At 43.3% G+C, this 21,641-nt stretch overlaps 1 protein-coding gene across 1 annotated transcript in view; it reads left to right on the plus strand.

Moving 5' to 3' along the window:
• Positions 1–21,641, plus strand: part of FHDC1 (FH2 domain containing 1) — a 194,306-nt gene that overhangs the window by 128,626 nt on the left and 44,039 nt on the right. The window contains exon 7 of the mRNA XM_085864539.1: positions 1,320–1,390. Within this exon, the coding sequence (XP_085720665.1) occupies positions 1,320–1,390 (71 nt within the window). The remainder of the gene's footprint in view (positions 1–1,319; positions 1,391–21,641) is intronic.

Genomic DNA, 21,641 nt, shown 5'->3' on the forward strand with positions numbered 1-21,641 from the left:
ATGGCTAGCTGTCAGGCTAAGCAAGACGAGGGTGTAAAATGTCTTTTTGTAAAAAAATGTAAAATACTAAGAATTAAGACAAGGGTGTAAAATGGTGAGCTGGTACGTAAGAAGTAAGATGAGGGTGTTAAATGGCTAGCTGGCAGGCAAGAAGAAAGATGAGGGTGCAAAATGGTGAGCTGGTAGGCAAGAAGAAAGATGAGGGTGTAAAATGGTGAGCTGGTAGGCAAGAAGAAAGATGAGGGTGTAAAATGGCGAGCTGGTAGGCAAGAAGAAAGATGATGGTGTAAGATGAGGGTGTAAAATGGTGAGCTACCAGGCAAGAAGCAAGATGAGGGTGTGAAATGGTTGGCTGGCAGGCAAGAAGAAAGATGAGGGTGTAAAATGGCGAGCTGGCAGGCAAGACGTAAGATGAGTGTGTAAAATGGTTCGCTGGCAGGCAAGAAGAAAGACGAGGGTGTAAAATGGCGAGCTGGCAGGCAAGACGTAAGATGAGTGTGTAAAATGGTTAGCTGGTAGGTAAGAAGTAAGATGAGGGTGTGAAATGGTGAGCTGTCAGGCAAGAAGAACGACAAGGGTGTAAAATGGTGAGCTGCCAGGCAAGAAGTAAGATGAGGGTGTAAAATGGCAAGCTGCCAGAAGTAACGACCATTTCTTCCTCTCCCCATCCTGCTAAAGAGAGGTCCTTGAGACCTGTCGTGGTGTCGGGAAATGTGATTGATTCAAAATCAGTTAAAACACCACACGTACAGATCTGCTATTGCTTGGAGAAGTCAATGGAGCAAAGTTAAGAATGTAAAAATACTAGCAAGTTGGCAACGATGAAAAGTACTCCACAAGGTCAACTGTGTCCACCTTGCGTTATGAAAGCAGGTGACCTTTTGAAAGGGACTTGCAGAAGAGGAAAGAACGAACAGAATATGGTGCAAAAGGATAAATTTTGATGATCTCGATTGAAGCACCAATACCACAGCTGTTGTTGAGTGGTGTTAATATTGATGGAACTTTCTTGATGTTGAAAAATAATCGTTTCCTTCAAGGTAATTTTTTTTTTGGAATGGAGATGAAGTTTCTTAAGATATTTTATTCTGTCTCAGTACAGAATGTAATTATCAAAAATGTTTTTATTTATTGAAATTATTTGTTTTGTAACTCTGAGATTTGTTTCTTTTTCGGCCTCGTTCAGATGACATGGCCAAAAACTGCATCACTTTGAAAAATGCCTTCATTGTTTATTTGTTGCATCCTACTTTTTCTGTTCTTCCTCCTTTCCCTCCCCTTGAAACTCCCACCTGCCTCTCAAACAACAATTCATGCAGAGCTGCAGAACTGCCAAGCTCTTCATTTTGTCATCCGCCTCGTCCTCAAGGCCGGTAATTACATGAATGCCGTGAGTACCAGACATGCACAAACATGCAATCTCTTTTACATGTGCACATTACATGCAGCTCATTCTTGTATAAATATTTTTCATGAACATTTTTCATGAACATTGTCTTTCTTATTTTCGGTGCTTTGGAGTGATTATTTTGAGGATAAACATTTCATTGACTATGTAGTTCCTTAATTTCCCCCATTTTACAAAGCTCTTTTTAAACTTGTTTACTTTACATAATTGTAGCTTCTCCATTTAATGTCTCGAGCTGACAGGATAGCCTAGAGGTACGCACATTCGCTTCTAAGCTGTCTCGCCTGGGTTTGAATCCAGTTTGAACCCCTCAACTCTATTTTGAATTGATTCAATTCGTTTATGAATAATATTTGAGTAAATTTCTTCCCAACACTTTTGTATGGATAATTTATTTGATGTCATTCTTCCCTCCTGCCTCCCGGTCTTCAAGACAGCTGTTCACCACCATCTCAGGTCATCCTCCATCCAAAGCCACATGATCTTTTCTACACCCATTAAACCACCCACACCCCTTCCAAAATTGTGCTTCTGTATCCATCTTGTCCACCCCTTGCGTTCTCCCATAACCCTTATTGTTACCTGCATCTTCAAAAATCATAGCTACCAAACCATGTGACTTATGACGTCATAGGCGGAGAACTTTATGTTCCTCATAGATAGGCGATTGTACCTGTAAAGTTTCACCTCGATCTGTTCAGCCGTTTCAGAGAGAGGATTTTGAAGGTTTTTATATAAAAAATAAAATGGCTGCTGAACCACGTGACTGATGACATCATCATCATCCCCCCCCCCCATACAATTTAGCCCAAGATGACCCTCAAAAATTTTCATATTGATTGGACAAAGCATTCAATGTATGCAGTTATGACGTCATAATGAAGTCACCTATAACATCGTCAAAAAAGAAAATCACACTTGTTCCCCATGCGGAGTACTTCACATGTGCCAAGTTTCATTTTTTTCCCATGGAGCAGTTTCGGAGATAGAGGTCCAATTTTTTCCCCCTTTTTTCCAACATGGTGCCACGCAACGTGACCTATGACATCAAAATTATCATTAAAACATTCTACACGACTCGTCGCACATATGGTGAAAATGTTGTGTCAATCAGATAACCGGTTGCAGAGAAAACAGAGAAAATTCGCATGGACGTACGTACATACGTACGTGTAAGTACGGATAATCCGAATAATCCGAAATAGTATAATCAAATATCTAATATATAATCAAACTGTTCACATACATTTTCTTTCTCTCAAATATATTGACCCTTTATTTGTTGTCGTAAAACAAATTTTCAGTCAATAATAACTATAATCAATGACAAGTCTGGAGACGGCGATGGTTCACGAGCAATGTACACGGTTCGCCTTTTTTATTTTTTGACCTTCGAGGGGACGCCACGGGCAAACTGGCGGGAATCGGGAAAACGTAAATGATGAAAGTTGTAGTACTCGAAGAGCACGACTTGCATACCAACTTTCATTCGAAACAGTTGAAAACCCTTAGGAGCTCGATGCCCAATTTATTGATTTTTTTTGACATTTTCGAAGTTCGTGACCTTGTGACCTTGACCTTGGGATGAAAATGAAAAATCGAGCTCCGTGGGGCTATGCAGGTGCCGTTGGGCTAACCAAATACCGAAACCCCTGCCATATTCGACAAACCCCCTCGGAGAAGATGTAACTTGAAATCGGCTACCCCCTAAAAACATGTTTTTTGGGCGTGGCTTGGCCCATAATGGGCGCAGCACGCCCATAATAGGCGCAGCATGCCCATTCTCCGGAAAACACAACTAGATCATGCTACAAACCTCCCACCCAAATTTTATCAAGATCGGATCAAAACCCACGGAGCTATGCTTGGGACAGACAGACAGACACACACCCATAACAAATATAGTGGTCACTTACTGACTCGTGAACCAAAAATGTTGTCACGTGAATGTTTCTGTGAAGCACCAATCTCCGATTTAATCTCAGGGATGGACCAAATTAATGAATTACCGGCTCTTTATCACTGTTTAATTAAATAAACAAAGGAGTGAGCTTTACCCAATGTGGGTGGTCTTCAGGGCGCCAATTAATTACCGAAGCAGTTTCCTGTGAGTGGGACATTGGAGGAGATGGCAGACACATCCTTACAAGTGAAATTATTTATTAAAATAAATCATGGTATGAAGAGTCAGAGTGTATTTGGTGCAAAAGACAACGTAAAAGGGGAGGAGTGTCATGCACTTACTTTACAAGAAACTAAGCCCTGCTGTGGTGCCAACTCGTAGCAAAACAGTGGGGACAGGTAAGGATTTCAAGAGGTTTAACTGTGGTCCTCATGCTGCGAACAGACTCCCACAAACTCAGGGCTCGGTACTCTCCGCAGCAACATTTCTATCTTTAGCTCACACGGACTCCATCAGCACTCCCTCTTTTCTTATCCTCTATCCTCACTATCGAACTATCCTCACTGGCTTGATGTAACTCACAGGCACACTCACCATAACTGGTGCTTTGCGCCTGCGCTCCCCAGTTTCATTCCTCACCGCAGACACGCCCACCCAACCCAATTGGCTGCCTGGTTTTCTGGGATGGGCGTTCCCACTGGCCGCAGTGCTCCGCCTTTCTCGGTGGCTCTTTCTGCCCAGTACCGCACATGCTCCAGGCCGGCTTTGTTGATCTTGATCAGACAGGCCATGTGGGAAGTTTATGGTGTCATGCGTGAAGTGCTACTCTCTCTTGGGCTCACTTACCCCTAATCCCTGCCTGACCTTGCCTGACAGGAATGTGCATATTATCCCGATGCTATCCTCTATCGGTAACAGCATCGCCTTCCTCGGTGCACATAAAAACAGGATGAATTAGCCTAACGGGTCCCTGTTTACAATGGAAAAAGTTGATCCTACTCGACATGCAAGGACCATGCTACCTTGACAGTTCTAACTAGGTGTACCCCTCAACCCTCCTACACATGTAACAATATTAATAAATATCTATAATATGAAAAATTGCTATTTTAAATCGTGGTATGAGAAGGCATGGCACTGATGTAAGTAGACTCAGGCTTTTATATCCTATTGTATGTCGGAAAGGAAAGGACATGGGAATACATTTTAAGGGGTTAATATGCCCACAGCTCCATCTCCAAGGTTTTCCATTTGCTCTTCCTGGATGGCATGATATTGGCTCTCTCCAGCCTTCACAGAGAGCGAGCTAGATCTCTGGATAAAACGTGCTTTGGCTGCATCATTCTGAGTCTGAAGAATGGTCAGTAAACAGCTTGACTTCTAGATGTGCACAGATGCGAAGAGTACTGTATCTTTTTTTTGTCACGTTCTTGTACTTACTGCAATACAGTGAAGAAATGTGGACTCCCCTCCAACCCTACCAACGATTAACTGTAGATGTTTCACATGAGATACATACAAGGCCACCGTCCTTCATGGCTTTCTGGCTTTCTCCACTCGCACAGCCTTCAGTGGAATACTTTCATCTCATCTCCCAGTGGAGGCAAGACTGCCCTGAAGCCATGTGCTCTCACCATCATGGCATCTCACACAATACAGCAAAAACACAAGATCTGCTTCCCTCTTCACAGACAGGTTTGTAGTCTGTCTTTGTCTTTGTCTTAAAAAAAATTTTTTTGAACCTCTCTCTCATCTTGATGCCTTTTCTCCCTCCAATCCTCCTCAAGGCTTCTTGGATGAATGTGCTCTTCCAACAACTGATCCTTCCTTGAGAAACCCCCTAAAATCCATGTTGTTTTGTTCACTTTCAATTCCTTTCTTCCTCTTTTCTCCCCTTGTGGAACTTCTCTCCTGAACCACTTCAATCCTACTCTTCCTTCCAAGGCCTGAAGTAGCACTTCATCACCGCTCAATACGTCATCCAATCACACTTACAATCCTTTCCACCTCCCCCCACCTTTCCTCCATACTCTTCCACCGAACCTACTATTCTCATTGAAGGTTACGATGTTCCCTTATTTTCACTTCTTTCAAAGAACTGATTTTTCCAGAAGTTCAGTGACGGAGCAAAAAGGAAATGTGGATGTACTTTTATAGATGGGTTAATGATTGTGTATAACATTGAATTCTATGTGAATGTTTTCAATTTTCATGACTACATACTTAATGATTCTCTTGAATAGAAAGAGAGAAAATCTAACACAGTACATGCTACATGTCCGAAAATCATGTCGGAGGTACAGTCCAAGAAATAGTCTTGTTACAAGGAAATAAATCAAATTTCTCAGACACATCACCAAGCTAGTTTACATACACTTGCTGAGTACCTAACGTTGTTGAGATGAAATTTGTGATGTGCTAATGCATCATCTTATTACCTCTGCCACCGAAGGTGGGTGCAGGTTATGTTTCCACCCCTGTCTGCTTGTCTGTGAACATGATATCTCAAAACGTTGTGGACGGATTCGGGCGAAATTTGGTGGATGAGTTGGGCAAGTGACGAGAACAAGCCCATTCGATTGTCGAGGTCTGAATCCAGATCCGGCCTATCAGTGAGATAAAAAACGTGAACTGTTAAGCTTGGTGGAGGTATGCGCTCCACCGAGTTCCGTTCAGGTTCCTTATCGAATGGCCAAACTTTTAACAAATGTATACATAATTGATAGTCCAGGAAGTTGCACATGTGAGCATACATAACCACGTCCAGATGGTCTGACGATGCACAGGTGAGCATACGTATAAACACGTCCAGATGTGCCAGGATGATGCACACGTGAGCATACGTTACTACATCCAGTGAAGTTGTGAGCATCCATAACCAGATCCAGATGGTCCAAGACACTGCACATGTGAGCATCCCTAACCACATCCATATGGTCCAAGACACTGCACATGTGAGCATCCCCAACCACATCCAGAGAGTCAAAGACACTGCACATGTGAGCATCCCTAACCACATCCAGAGAGTCCAAGACACTGCACATGTGAGCATCCCTAACCACATCCAGATGGTCCAAGATGCTGCACTTGTGCGCATCCCTAACCACATCTAGATGTTCCAAGACACTGCACATGTGAGCATATATAACCATGTTCAGATGGTCCAGGATGCTGCATGTATGAGCATGCATCACCACATCCAGATGTGCCAGTGTGCTGCACATGTGAGCGTTCCTTACTACATACAGATGGTCCAGGATGCTGTCCATGTGAGCATACATAACCACATCCAGTTGGTCCAGGATGCTGTCCATGTGAGCATGCATCACCACATCCAGATGTGCCAGTGTGCTGCACATGTGATCGTTCCTTACTACATACAGATGGTCCAGGATGCTGTCCATGTGAGCATACATAACCACATCTAGTTGGTCCAGGAATCTGCCCATGTGAGCATACATATCCACATCCAGATGTGCCAGGATGCTACACATGTGAGCATACATCACCACATCCAGTTGGTCCAGGATGCTGCCCATGTGACCATACATCACCACATCCAGATGTGCCAGGATGCTGCACATGTGAGCACACCTTACTACATCTAGATGGTCCAGAATGCTGCACATGTGAGCAGACATAACCACATCCAGATGTACCAGAATGCTGCACATGTGAGCATATATAACCACATCCAGATGTGACAGGATGCTGCACAAGTGAGCATACATAACCATGCCCAGATGGTCCAAGATGCATGTGTGAGCAAACATAAGCACATTCAGATGGCCCAGGATGCTGCACTTGTGAGCATACATCACCACATCCAGATGTGCCAGTGTGCTGCCCATGTGAGCATACATAACCACATCCAGATGTGCCAGGAATCTGCCCATGTGAGCATACATCACCACATCCAGATGTGCCAGGATGCTGCACATGTGAGCATTCATAACCATGTCCAAATGGTCCAGGATGCATGTGTGAGCAAACATAACCACTTTCAGATGGACCAGGATGCTGCACATGTGAGCATACCTAACCACATTCAGATGGTCTAGGATGCTGCACTTGTGAGCATACATCACCACATGATGGCCGAGTGGTGGCCATTTTAGTTCTTAGAAATAACCCGATGATGAACACGTCCTCAACCATTTCTCGAACATGCATTTACCGATGTTGTTCAAACTTGGCAAACAGATAATGAATGATGGCTTACATAAGGACGTCAATTTTTTGTCGAGATCAGATCAAATATGGCTGACAGGCGGCCATTTTGTTACTTAAATGTGACCCATCCATTTCCTTAACATGCATGGTCAGATTTTGTTCAATATTGGCCCAAACACAGTACATGGCATAAACGTGCACCTCACTTTATTTTGCGATCTGATCAAAGATGGCCGACTGGTAAACTGGCGGCCATTTTAGTTGTGAAAAAAGAAAACATCCCAGTATTGAACTCAACCTCAACCATTTCTCGGACATACATTTACTAATCTTGTTGGCCTCGCTGAACATGAGGGCATTGCATTTGGTCTGTTTGTTTGTTTATCTGTCTGTCTGTCTTTGTTAGTTTGTCTGCACAGAACTTTGGTGTTTTGGTGCTTGTCGGATTGAGACAAAATTTTCAGCATTGGTGTGACTACTCATGTAGAATGTTGTAATGATAACTATGATGTCATAGGTCATGTGGTGTGGCAGCCATGTTGGAAAAACAGAAAAAACTTTGGACCTCTGCATCTCTGAAACTGCACCAAGGAAGAAATTGAAACTTGGCACATAGCAAGTACTCCTCATGGGGAATAAGTGTGAAAAAAAAAAATGACATCATAGGTGACTTCGTGGTGATGTCATAATTGCATGTGTAGAATGCTACATCCAATCAGTATGAAATTTTTTGAGGGTCATCTTCGGATAAAATGGTCCAGGAAAATTTTGATGACGTCATCGTCACGCGATTTGGCAGCCATATTGTAGAGAAAACAAAAACCCTTCAAAAATCTTCTCCGAAATGGCTGAACAGATCGAGGTGAAACTTTACACATATGACCGCCTATCCATGAGGAACAAAAGGTTCACACATATGACACCATAGGTCACATGGTTTGGCAGCCATATTGGATTTACCCTAAAACCTATAAAAAAATCTTCCTCTCCAGAACGGCTGGACAGATCGAGGAGAAACTTCACAGAAATGTTCCCCAAGCCTTGTGTGTACAATTTTTTTTAAAGGAATAATTGATAGGTCACATGGTTTGGCAGTCATATTGGAATGAAGAAAAATATTAAATAATGTTTTCCCTGGAACCGCTTAAACCAATCGACATGAAACTTCAAAATTATAATGTTGTAGTGATGGTGAAGGCATGTGTTAAACTTCAACTTGATCGAACACATGGTCTGGCAGCCAGAATTAGTTAATTTTTTTGATCTGGGGGTGGGGATTGTTTGTTTGTTTTTGAATAAGGCCAAAAAAAAAAAATGTTGCATTGGCGTAACCCGCCCGACCCTAAAAATTCCGCCGACCCTACGTTTTTTTTTTTGTTTTTTTGCTATCGAAAAATTTTGCCGACCCTATTTTATTGCTATTTTTGTTGTTTTGCTATCGTTTTCAAGTATCTTGTTGATTGCGATCGCGATCGCAAAAACCCGGAAGTGTTTCGGACATAACCCGCCGACAAAAAGGGTGGTACTCGAGCCGGGGGAGATTTTGGGAGGGATTTATTAGGAAAAAAAAAAGATCCCGACCGACCTACCCTATTTTTCAGTGACCCGTTACGCCAATGCAACATTTTTTTTTTTGGCCTAAGGCTCATTTGGCTCTGCCTGGATGGGTTCGAGAGTAGAGGAGTAGCAGCTGAAATGTGAATCCTATCAAGGTTCCTCCTGATGACTTTGTCTTTTCTTTTTGCCTGTTTGGGTTCCTTCTGATGACTCCAATGCAGGACTGTACCTGTTTGGTCTTCCATTTGATTTGAATTGACATAATTTTAATCCCATTCTGAATTCAAATGAATAATAATTTTAAAATATGTCATGGGTCAGAGTCAGGTGTCCGATCAAAGCGGGATTGCATCAAAGTGGGACATCTTGGTACCCGGTCATCATTTCCAGCAGTTATAAAGTGGCAGTTCTAGTTATGTCTCTTATTAATTACGTAACACATCAGCACACAAGCACCACACAAAACAAGTCCTGGTGAGGGTCTGCAATTTCTGATTGCTCTTTTTCTTGTTCAAACTTAGTGCACAATTAAGAAATGATGTCTTACATAAGCACGTCTTTTATTTTTATCAGATCCAAAATGGCTGACTGATGGCCATTTTGTTACTTAAACATGTCCCCAACCATTTATTGGACATGCATGGTCCGATTTTGTTCAAACTGGGCACAACCATAGTACATAGTGGCATACATTTACATCTAACTTTATTGTGTGATCTGAACAAAGATGGCCGACTGGTAGACTGGCAGCCATTTTAGTTGTAAAAAATAACCCAGTATTGAACACGTCCTCAAACATTTATTGGACGTGCATTTACCCATCTTGTTCAAACTTGGCACACAGATATTGAATGATTGCTCATATATATGCACATCATTGCTTTTCGAGATTAGTTCCAAGATGGCTGACTGGCAGCCATTTTGTCACTTAAAAGTGTCCCCAATCATTTCTCAGCCATGCATGGTCCAATTTTGTTCAAACCTGGCCAATGTCACATGTCATAAATGGTTCTTGTGTGGCACATGCCCACTCAAGTGAGTTACACATACACATAAATAATGTAAATATGGGCTAGCCCTTTAACTCCATACAGCAAAATTACGAAAACCACAGGGGTGATGACATTTTATGTCTCTTTCTCATTGTTTCTGTCCTGTTTCGGTTTCCATCTCTCAGGAAGGATGAAGCTGCCCAGACTAGGGTTCAGTGCAGAGCTATCTGATTAATGCCGACAGTTGATAGACGAAGCCATGAGGAGCAGTCGAAGGAGACTGGAATTTTTATGTTGGAGAGGAGGTGATTACAAGACGATTTGATTGAGATGTTTAAGATGAAGGGTACACATGAAATAGATGCAGAATTTTTCTTTTTTATGAAGATTGACAGTGACAGGACGAAGTGGAATAGATTGAGAGTAATAAGTAAATTTTGGATAGAAGCAAGGCAGGGATATTTCACATAGAATTGTCAATGTATGGAATGGCCTTCTTGGGAAACTGGTTGCCCCGGGGATAGCAGATAGGTTTAAATAGCATTGGATAGAGACTTGCTATCCACAGGGACAGAGAGATACAGGGACATCAGTTGTAAATGTAGTTAGTTCATGACTGGTTGTGTGATCTTTGGGTATTGTGCTGTCTGGATGGTGGGTGTTTAAATTAAAAAAAAAAAACTTTCACAAAAATATTTCGTAAATTATGTCATAACCAAACTTGGTGGCATTGCGGTTTCAGTGTCCACTCCAAGTATGAGAGGTTAGTGGTTCAATTCCAACCCTAACAGTCATACTAAAGAATTAGAAAATGGGACGTGCTGCTTCCTTACTCGACGCTCAGCATTTCAAAGATTGAGCATGGACAACCCTAAGGGTTGGCAGCGATGAGGAGGAAAAATTACTCATAAATTGCCCCACTGACTGTGGAGAGAAAGGCAACAATATAGATGTAGTCACTGGTATCCAGAGTGCCCTGAGAAGTGACATCACTTCCCCCCCCCCTCACCCCAAGCGCAGTCGCTGCTTGAAGTCAAATCCGGTGTTTCATGCATTTGTCCCCTGCATCCTACACTCTCAAGCCTTCCCCCACACCCCACACACTCAAACCTTCTCCCTCACCCCCCCCCCCCGAAGGCTTCATTTTGCCCACACAAAGCAACCCCCCCATCCTGCACCCTCCCAACACCTCCTCCCCCCTATATCTAACTATATGGACATCCAACATCCGGGGCTTCCGCTTCAACCTAATATATCTCAGAATCCAACCCGTTGCTGCTGATAGACCGGACATCATCTGTTTAACATAATCTTTCCTCCCACAATATGTCCCTGACTCCTTCGTGCCTCTCTCCAGTTATTGTCTCCTCCAATTTCATAGGCCCGAACTACTCCCCTAATCCCAACTCTCTTCCTCATATGTGGTGATTTCAATTGTCACCATGCAACTTGGCTGGGTTTTGGTTTAGTACCTCTTTCACCAGCCATGACACTTCAGCAAAGGACTTCCCTGACTCCACGGGACTGACTCAATCTGTAGACTTTCCAACCTGGATTTCTCCCAATGGCAAGTTATCCCTTCTGGACTTGGTGATGACTAACTTTCCCACAAATGTCTTGTGCTCTTCCTCTGCCCCAATTGGTTCATCTGATCACATGCTTGTGAAAGTCAACATCTCTCTGGCTATTTTCAGAGAGCGGCCTCAACACCGGCGAGTCTTGCATTTCACTCAAGCAGATTGGCAGGGACTGCAAGCAGCCATCGCTCTTCAGGACTGATCTCCCATATCTACTGCCCTTGATGTTAACTCAGCCTGGGAATTCTTCCACAGAAACCTGGGCCCGGTTGCTCAAAGCATCGTCAAACCTATCATTAGCCTAACGATCGATTAAACCTATCGTTAAATTAACTATAGGTTTAATGCTGTTGCTCAAAGCTATCGTTAACTTTAACGATCAATTAAATCCCTCTTAACCTTTGAGCAACTATTAAATCCTGTCATTTGCTAATCTATCGTTAAGGAATTTAATGATCGATTAAGCCTAATCGATCATTAAATTTAACGATGCTTTGAGCAACCGGGCCCTGCTCCATTTCTCTCATGCACAGATTCATCCCATCCAAGTATCCCACCCTTCTTCCCACCTATCGTACATTGAATCCTGTGGTGAAGCAGTTGCTCTGAAACAACTTACCTTCTCTTCTTGAAAGGCAAGTCTGACCAAAAAGTCCCTAAAAAGTATGTCCACTCTCAGAAGAGCCAGAAAACATCATCTGTCCAACCTCAAGATTGAACTTTCAAACTTGTCTCCTTCTTCGAAAACCCGGTAGCACCTTGTCAAGTCTGTCTTTGGTGTATGTTCCCCTTCCATCCCTTCCATCTCTTCCCTCTCTTCGAATGGCAACAGCATCAGCTCATGTGTCCCAAAAACCTGCTCTGCTGCTCTTTCCTATCCTCTCTCTGCCCTTTTCACCCTGTCATTTTTGCGAAGTCATCTTCCATCTGCTTGGAAATCAGCCAACATCACTGCACTACATTAACAAGAAAAAGAGGAATCAGAGATTACAGACGTTCGTCAGGACTGGTTGTGTGTGGTGTTTGTGTACTGGTGTGTTACATAGTCAAGAGACATAACTAGAACTGCCACTTTATAACTGCTGGCAGTGATGACCGGGTACCAAGAAGTCCCGCTTTGATGCAACCCCACTATGTTCGGACACCTGACTCTGACTCATGGCATTTATTATTATTCAATTTAATTTATAACATGGCTTTAAAATAAATTAAATTCAAATCAAATGGAAGACCAAATCGGTACAGTCCGGCATTGCAGTGAAGAGATGGAACCCAAACAAGCAAAAAGCAAAGATTAAATCAGGAGGAACCTGGATAGGATTCGGGTTTCAGATGCTACGACCCTACCCTCAAACCCATCCAGGCACAGCCAAATGAGCCTTATTCAAATAAAGAAATAACAAAAACCCAGATTTAAAAAACATAAATAATTCTGGCTGCCAGACCATGTGCCTGTTCAGGTTGAAATATAAAACATATATTCCCTGTCATTACTAGATCATTGTGAAGTTTCACATCGCTTGATGAAGCAGTTCAAGAAAAATAAGTTTTTAAAGATTTTCGTTCAAACCAATGGCTACCAGACCATGTGACCCATCAATCATTCGTGAACACCGTGGTATCCCCATGGATTGGGTAACGTGTGTGAAGTTTCCTCTTGATATGTCCAGCCCTTCCGGAGAAGAAGATTTTTTTTAAAGGTTTTTGGGTAAATCCGATCTGGCTGCCAAACTTAGTGACCTATGATGTCATATGTGTGTTTTGTTCCTCATAGATAGGTGGTCATACCTGTAAAGTTTCGCCTCAATCTGTTCAGCCGTTTCTGAGAATATTCTGGAAGGTTTATTATTATTTTTAAACAATATGGCTGTCAAACCATGTAACTGATGACTTCATCAAATATTTTCTATCGACTAATTTATTCCAAGATGAGCCTCAATTTTCATACTGATTGTGTGTAGCGTTCTATGTATGCAATTATGACATCATAATGAAGGCATCTATGATGTCATAAAAGAAATCACACTTATTCCCCATGAGGAGTACTTGCCATCTGCCAAGTTTCAATTTTTTCCATGGTGCTGTTTCAGATATACAAATGTCCAAAGTTTTTCCTTTTTTCCAACATGGCTGCCACACCACGTGACCTATGGGTCAGGTCAGGTATGGGAGCATGTGCCAGAACAGCGCGTCGCTGTGTCCACTTTCCGCCGCTACTCCAGGGGCCTCCGTCTGGCCACACCCCAGGCAGATGCCAGGCCCATCCCCATCTCCTTGAGATGATGGTCAACCTGCTGCAACCACGAGGCACGTGGTCGACCCATTGGCCTCCTCCACTCAAGAGACTCTCCCGCTGAGAGAATGTGGTGAGCAGGATCAGCGTCAGGAAAACGAGCCACATGTCCCTACAGCCGCAGCTGACACTCACGGACTATGCAGGTAACAAATCTCATCCGAGTCTCTCAGCAACCGCTCGTTGGACACAAAGTCCGACCAGCGATAGCCAAGGATTCTCCGAAGAGACCTGTTACCAAAGGAATTACGTCTCCGTCTCAGATCCTTTGTCAGAGTTAAAGTCTCGCATCCATAGAGCAAGACTGGAAGCCCCAAGGACCTGAAGACTCGGACTTTCGTCCTCCCGCACAGGTACCGGCAGTGCCACACCCCATGATCCAATGAATCCATGACTCCCCAGGCCCGACCCAGACGTCTATTGACGTCTGACTCACAGCCAGCAGAGACATAAATATCACTGCCAAGGTAAGTGAATCTCTCCACGACCTCAACATCCTCACCGCAAACAGACACAGACAGGACAGCAGCATCCAAGATGTCACCGAAAGCCTGGATCTTAGTTTTGACCCAAGAAACCCGTAATCCCAGCGGCTCCGATTCCTCATTCAGCACCTCGAGGGCCCCCAAGAGGATGTCTAAAGTCTCCGCAAAGATGACTGCATCATCTGCAAAATCAAGGTCCGAAATCTTGACATTCCCAAACGATGCACCGCAGCTTGATCTCTCTGACATCCTCCCTAAAATCCAGTCCATACGAGTGCTGAAAAGTGTGGGGGCCAGTACACACCCCCTGACGAACTCCAGTAACAACTGGAAATAAGTCAGAGATGGTACCACCACACTTCACAGCACTCTCAATACCAGAGTAGAGTTCAGACATCAGGCATTATTATTCAGGCATCAGGCATCAGTCATGGGCAGGTGACCTATGACGTCATTATTATTAAAATATTCTGCATGAGTTGTCACTCCAATGGTGAAAATTTCATGGCAATCTAATAAGTGGTCGCAGAGAAAAATACTCACGTTCTGTGGGGACAAACAAACAGAAGACGAACAAACGGAACCAAATGCAATACCCCCTCCTCTGGTGAGGGTAAAAAGGTGCAAAGATGGATCTCCTTCACTACAGACCTATCAGCTTACTTCCAATCATGAGTAAAGTTTTGGAATCCATCATTATAGTTGATGTGAAATCTTTCATTTTCACCAACAACCTCATCTCAGATCACCAATTCAGTTTCGGACCATGTCACTTCACCTTGGACATGCTGCTTTGACTCGACGAACAATGGATGGAGGCCCTCAATGTCAGACACGAGATCAGGGCCGTCTCTCTGGACATATCCTGTGCTTTTGATACAGTCTGGCATTCTGCCTTGCTTTCCAAACTGTCTGCCTATGGCATTCAAGGCCAACTCCACACATGGCTTACTGACTTCCTCTGCTCTTGTAGTTAACATGTGGCTTTCAATGGAATCATTTCATCTTCTCTCCCTGTCAAGGCTGGAGTGCTCGGCCATGAGACGACAGGTCAAAAAGGGCCAAGAAATCTATTTTCGTGGCAACTACTGTGGCCATAAGTGATAGTAGATGTTTTCGATGTATTTTGAGGTGAGGACTCCGAATTCGACCTTCCACAACCGATTTAATGTGGCAATTCGACACCGAGGTGTGTTTTAAGTACCTATGGAGCAGCTTACAACATGTATTTTTTTTTATCATAGTGTAGTATTTGAAAAGATGTGGATAAACACATCATTCGCAGTTATATGGTGATGAATGAATATCAAGAAACATTCTCCACACTTTGTTGTGCACTTTGCAGAAACATTTTTTGGGTTTTTTTTGAGTTTTGGTTGGATCCTACATGGAATGCTACATGAATATTATTAGATTTTATGTTTCTCAGGCATTGAAGTGTTGAGCATTAACAAACTTTCGGAGACCTACTTAAATCCTGATGACAATTATTCTTCTTCTTTTACGGCCACTATTATCCCACATCGTAAGGTTGGTCGGGGGAAGCTTGTCCCGAGTCTTCACAAACCGGCTGGTCAGGCCTAACATTCGATTAGTTAGGGCAAGAATTTGAAATTTGGCCATGGTGCTGGTGATGGCTCGCCTACTCTTTGCGAAGGACACTTATGGGATCTCTAATGTCCACAAACGAACGCTGGCAGACGGGACTCCCGTTTAACGTCCACCCGATGGACGGCACACACATTGATGGACCACCCTGCCTGTGAAACACCGAGATGACAGTTTATAGCTGGGTTGGGAATCGAACCCAGGCTCGACATCTCAGAGGCCAGTGTGCATACCTCAAGTCCTTCCTGCCAGCCCAAATGACAACAGTGTATGGTATTAATTAATTAATGTTGCAACCTGTTCGTACATCTGGAACCTTCATGACTTATGGCCTTGGTGTAGCAGTCCGTCTTTATTGTAAATAATAATCATGATGACTACCACTCCACAAGTCACCAAGTGAAATGGTGACCACATTCATATATATATATATATATATATATATATATATATATATATATATATATATATATATATATATATATATATATATATATATACACATACACACATAAACAGATGTGTCATGAAACGTTCTGATGAACATATAATGAGTTATCAAACATTATTCACACACAGCGAACAGGCAGACACAGAACCAGCTTTATTCGAGGTAAATAAATAATCCAAGATCAACAAGGTAGATACTTGCTCATGGTGTGCATTTATGAAAACGAGATGGAAACAACCCCCAAATCGAGTCAATGTATCATTCATCTTTACATCAACATTAATTTGGGGAGATCATGATATGGACAAAAAGCAAGGATGCATATCATGTCCAAACTATGATGTTCAGTTGTGTATCGAATGGATGGTGAGTGAGTATGAAGTTGCCTATCACTCGCTACACCTCAACTCACTCACCGTCAGACTCGTTCATGTCCGCAGCATTGTTTAATGACAGTTCTGTCGTCATTGCGGAATTGTCACAGGCAAGGCATTCACACAGGTCAGAGCATGATAAGTCGCTTGCGCGACAAAAACATCTCTTGGATTCGTACTTGCCCTGTTTGCATGCACAATGTACGAAGCTGAGAATTACTATTGGAGCCGGATGCTGTCATCCACACAACAGAGATGTCGGTGGATTCAACAGTCCAATCGTGACCATTTGGAAAAGAGCATCGATCGTCCAATTCAGGGCACGCCTGTGGATGCCTGCCTGATCATTTGCATGAAGACAATGCTGTCGCAAAGCGTCCTTGATAGGTGGCAAGCTGTGGTCCTTGGCAATCTTCAAGCAATGTACGTACATTGAACATCATTGATTTTTGTCACTGTGCTTCTATAATTTCCAGCTGGGCGAATAACTCGTCGAACAGGTTGAAATCTTCACCCAAACATAAAAATGACTTGGTATTCTGGCAAGTCGGTCACAAGCTGGCACGGTCAAACTTTTCCTTTTTCGCAGAAGCAGCTGACGGAGTCGCAGACAGAGTGAAAGTGTGTACTCCTTTGAGGGAGCAACTCCTGCATTCACCAAGTGAACGTCATTTGTGTTCAGGTTGACTATTCTGACAGTCTTCTTGAGGCCCATATGGAGATGTATCATGGCAGCAGGTGCATGTTTGAGAGAAGGATAATATAACATCTGTTTTTGGACTCATTATCAATACCCTCGAGGATGGACTGAGTATTTCCACGTTGTAGGGCATGCAAGGCAGCTCGAGTGTCAGCTTACTCATGGTCACAGTGGGACAACTCCTTCACGATGGCCACTCCTAAATAAGACATGGGGTGACAGTGTGGTCCATGGGTCATGTAGATATGAATCTCACCACCGTGGTTCAAATGATCACTCCACAAAGAGAAGAAGAACTCACAGAGTTCTTCCTTGTTGGCACCATCACTGAGAAATTCACTCCACTGCAGCGGTATCTTCTGGTCTGATGAGAATATCTTGCGACATAAGGGAGCTTGGGTTCACCTTTCCCGTTCCGTATCTTTGATGATAATGACCGGATATGTGTCAACAACAATATCTACCCATGTAGTGACGTTGTTCGGAAATCCTGTGCAGTTCTGACATAACTCCGAGGGCCAGCTGCCTGATTGTAACAAATTGGTTGCCAGACATTTTATTAATCGGGGGCATGTCATCGACGATGACAGCATCATAGTCAGGAACAGTGGTGACGAGTGATTCAGGACATTTCTTCTCAATATAATGCTTCTGCATTATATTGTCAGTCTTTGTGATTGTCCCATCAGAATAAGACTTGGGGAGGAAATCGTTCCAAGAGAATAGCAGAGGACTGTCCTCAAAATCGACTTTCCGGTGTTGACTCAGTACGAGTGATGTGTTGACTATTTGGTGATCAGCTATGACGACAACTGTCTGACCAGATTTGCGGGACACTTTTGTTTTGGCTTGACTTGCAAAAGTCTTTCACTTCATTTTATGCATTGGCTGATAGAATCCGATACTTCCTGAATTGAGTCTGTCTTGGATGAAAGTAGAGAAAGCTGATCGTCTGTAATTATGTGCATTGAGGAGGTCGCAGGCTCCTTCTGCTGTAGCCATGACACAGGTGCTGATGCAATAAAGGTTATCTTAGTTTTGTGAGAATGGATCCATCATTTTGTCAATGCAGGAAAATTTTGTCAATCAATAACCATGAGGGATTGTCTCTGCAAAGAAATGCATCATTGTATAAAAGTTATGGATAAATCGATGTTAACTTTCCCCAAATAAGTTATCTCAAATCTAAGACTGCGCTGGTGGGCAGTATTTAATGAAAGAGACTGGTATCGGCTTACGCACCTGCTGGATTGCATTGATTGCTGTGTTTCTTCAAGTTATCTTCCAAAGGAGCCTCTTTGCTCACCCGTAGCGGAATTTTCATGTGAGAAAAGTTTATTTAGTCATTGTTGCATCGGAGAAGAATGTGTAATTAGATTGCCAAGGGTCCTCAAATGGCGGACCGCGGTGCACATCTGGACGCAAGCTAAACTGAAGCCCCTGTGAAAAATGCCTCTGTTGTTTATCCATTCAGACCAACTTGATAAATAATGAACGCTGGGAGGGATTATTGCAGGAGGTGATTAACCTTTAAATTTTCATTTATTTAACAAGGAAATCCGACCCAGGAGGAGGCCATTTGACCCATCATGCCTGTGCTATACCAAGGCCAGGGGTGTGTTCCGTTATCAAGCAGCTTGCTATCACTTACCAAGCAGCCTGCTTGAGTCAAAGCACTCAAACAAGCACTCCAACGGAATGGAGTGCTTGATACCACTTAACAATTTGGCGGTCTCCATGGAAACCATGCTATCATGGTACTCGAGCAAATGCTGTCTGGTCTGTCGTTTAACTACGAGGAAGAGGGAAAGAAAGATAAATAAATGGGGAATCAGAAGGAGCCCCCTGCCAAGCTTATCTGTGGACCTGACACTGTGCATTTTTTTAGGGGGTTGTTTGCACGTTTGTAGATCTTGCAGCATTAGGATAAATAGTGGAGTAAAAATAGGGGCAAGACAGAGGGAGAGAGAGAAGAGAAGAGGGAGAGGGGAGAGAGAGAAGAGAGAGAAGAGGAGACAGACAGACAGACAGACAGACAACTGTTCCTTCCAGTTTAAGGATGGATTTAGCGACATCAACTTCAGCTTGACCGATTTCTCCACCATCTTTCCACTTAGAAGTGAAATCTCACACACTGACCCAGCTCCGCTTGGTGTTTAACTTCATTTTCTACCATCAGTTCTTGTCTTCTCCACTTTTCCCACCACCCTCCTTCTATCCCTCCCAGCTATACCCTCTGTTTCTTGTCTTGAAAAACAAAAACATTCAACAAAACAACTCCTCACCTTATTCCCCACACAACCACATGACTTCCTGCACGGACTCTTCTTCCTCCTTCTGCTAACCTTCTACTTCTTTAAAAAATATATTTAATGGCGCTTTCAGAGCCAGTAAGCTATATACACGCCGCGCACCTGAACGTGATCAAAATTGTTTATTAGCCCATCGAGTGTAAGGAAATTTAAATGGATTTCCCACACTCCTTCAGGAATTTTAGTACCAGCTTTACAGAGTTGATGGTGCTTCTGGTTCATCAACCTCAACGCTCCCGATAGATCAAACACCTCGATCCCCATTACTCCTACATTCTGCACAAGACGCCACCTGCGTCCCACATAAAGAGGGCAATTTAGGAATAAGTGATTCAGATCTTCAGGTTTCCTGCACGTCTCACAAAACCTCATAGGGTGGCTCCCAATTTTATACAGGTATGAATTTAGGCAGCAGTGCCCGAGACTTAGCCTACCAAGAGCTACCTGGTCTCTCCGGGAAAACATGGGAAGTTTAATTAGAGGAACCACATCCAGATGCACCGTATGACAGAATCTTCCCTTCGTGCTGGAGTCCTACTGAAATTGCCATTTTTTTCAATCTGGCTTTTGGCTAAACTAGTAATTTTTGATTGTTCCAGGGGGATTTGGGGGACATTTTCCAGTTTAAGGGCATGCTTAGCTGCTAGATCACAGGCCTCATTTCCACCAATGCCGACATGAGCAGGGATTCTGCACAGGTGGACCACCAGACCCCTCCACTTCGCAATATTAACCAAATACCAAACTTCCAGCACCAAGTCATTCCTACAACCGTCCTGTAAGGATTTCAACGCCTTTAATGCAGAAAGTGAATCAGAGAGGATAACCACACTGAGGGGATTAAACTCAATTATCCATTCTAGAGCCAGAACTATGACAAATAGTTCGATCGAGAAGACCGAGAGATGATTAGTTAGCCAAAATGCCCTGACCACCCTGAAATCAGGGATGCATATTGCAGCAGCTGTCCTTCCAGAAGGTTCTTTGAAGCCATGTGTATGTGTGTATATATATATATATATATATATATATATATATATATATATATATATATATATATATATATATATATATATATATTATATATATATCTTCTTCTTCCTCTTTCGGCTTGCTCCCGTTAGGGGTCGCCACAGCGGATCAACCGTCTCCATTTCGCTCTATCCTCCACATCTACCATTGGCACTCCAACCACCCGCATGTCCGCCCTCACCGCATCCATGAACCTCTTCTTTGGCCTTCCTCTTCTCCTCCTGCCTGGCGGCTCCATCTTCAACATCCTTCTCATGATATACTCCCTTTCCCTCCTGTGCACATGTCCAAACCATCTCAATCTCACCTCTCTCACTTTGTCTCCAAACCGTCCTACCTGCGCTGTCCCTCTAATATACTCATTCCTTATCCTGTCCATCCTCGTCACTCCCAACGAGAATCGCAGCATCTTTAACTCTGCCACCTCCAGCTCCACTTCCTGTCTTATTGTTAGTGCCACCGCCTCCAAACCATACAACATAGCTGGTCTCACTACCGTCTTATATACTTTCCCCTTCACTCTTGCAGCTACCCTGTGTCACAAATGACTCCTGCAACTCTTCTCCACCCACTCCATCCTGCCTGCACTCTCTTTTTCACTTCTCTCCCACACTCTCCGTTACTTTGGACAGTTGATCCCAAGTATTGAAACCAATCCACCTTCCCCACCTCAACTCCTTGCAACTGCACCATACCACCACCCTCCCTCTCATTTACGCACATGTACTCAGTCTTACTCCTACTGACTAACATTCCCCTTCTCTCCAGTGTGTACC

Source organism: Eptatretus burgeri, chromosome 18 (genome assembly GCF_056783735.1).
Source record: "Eptatretus burgeri isolate ZD-2024b chromosome 18, Ebu_testis_v1, whole genome shotgun sequence".
Classification (NCBI taxonomy): Eukaryota; Metazoa; Chordata; class Myxini; order Myxiniformes; family Myxinidae; genus Eptatretus; species Eptatretus burgeri.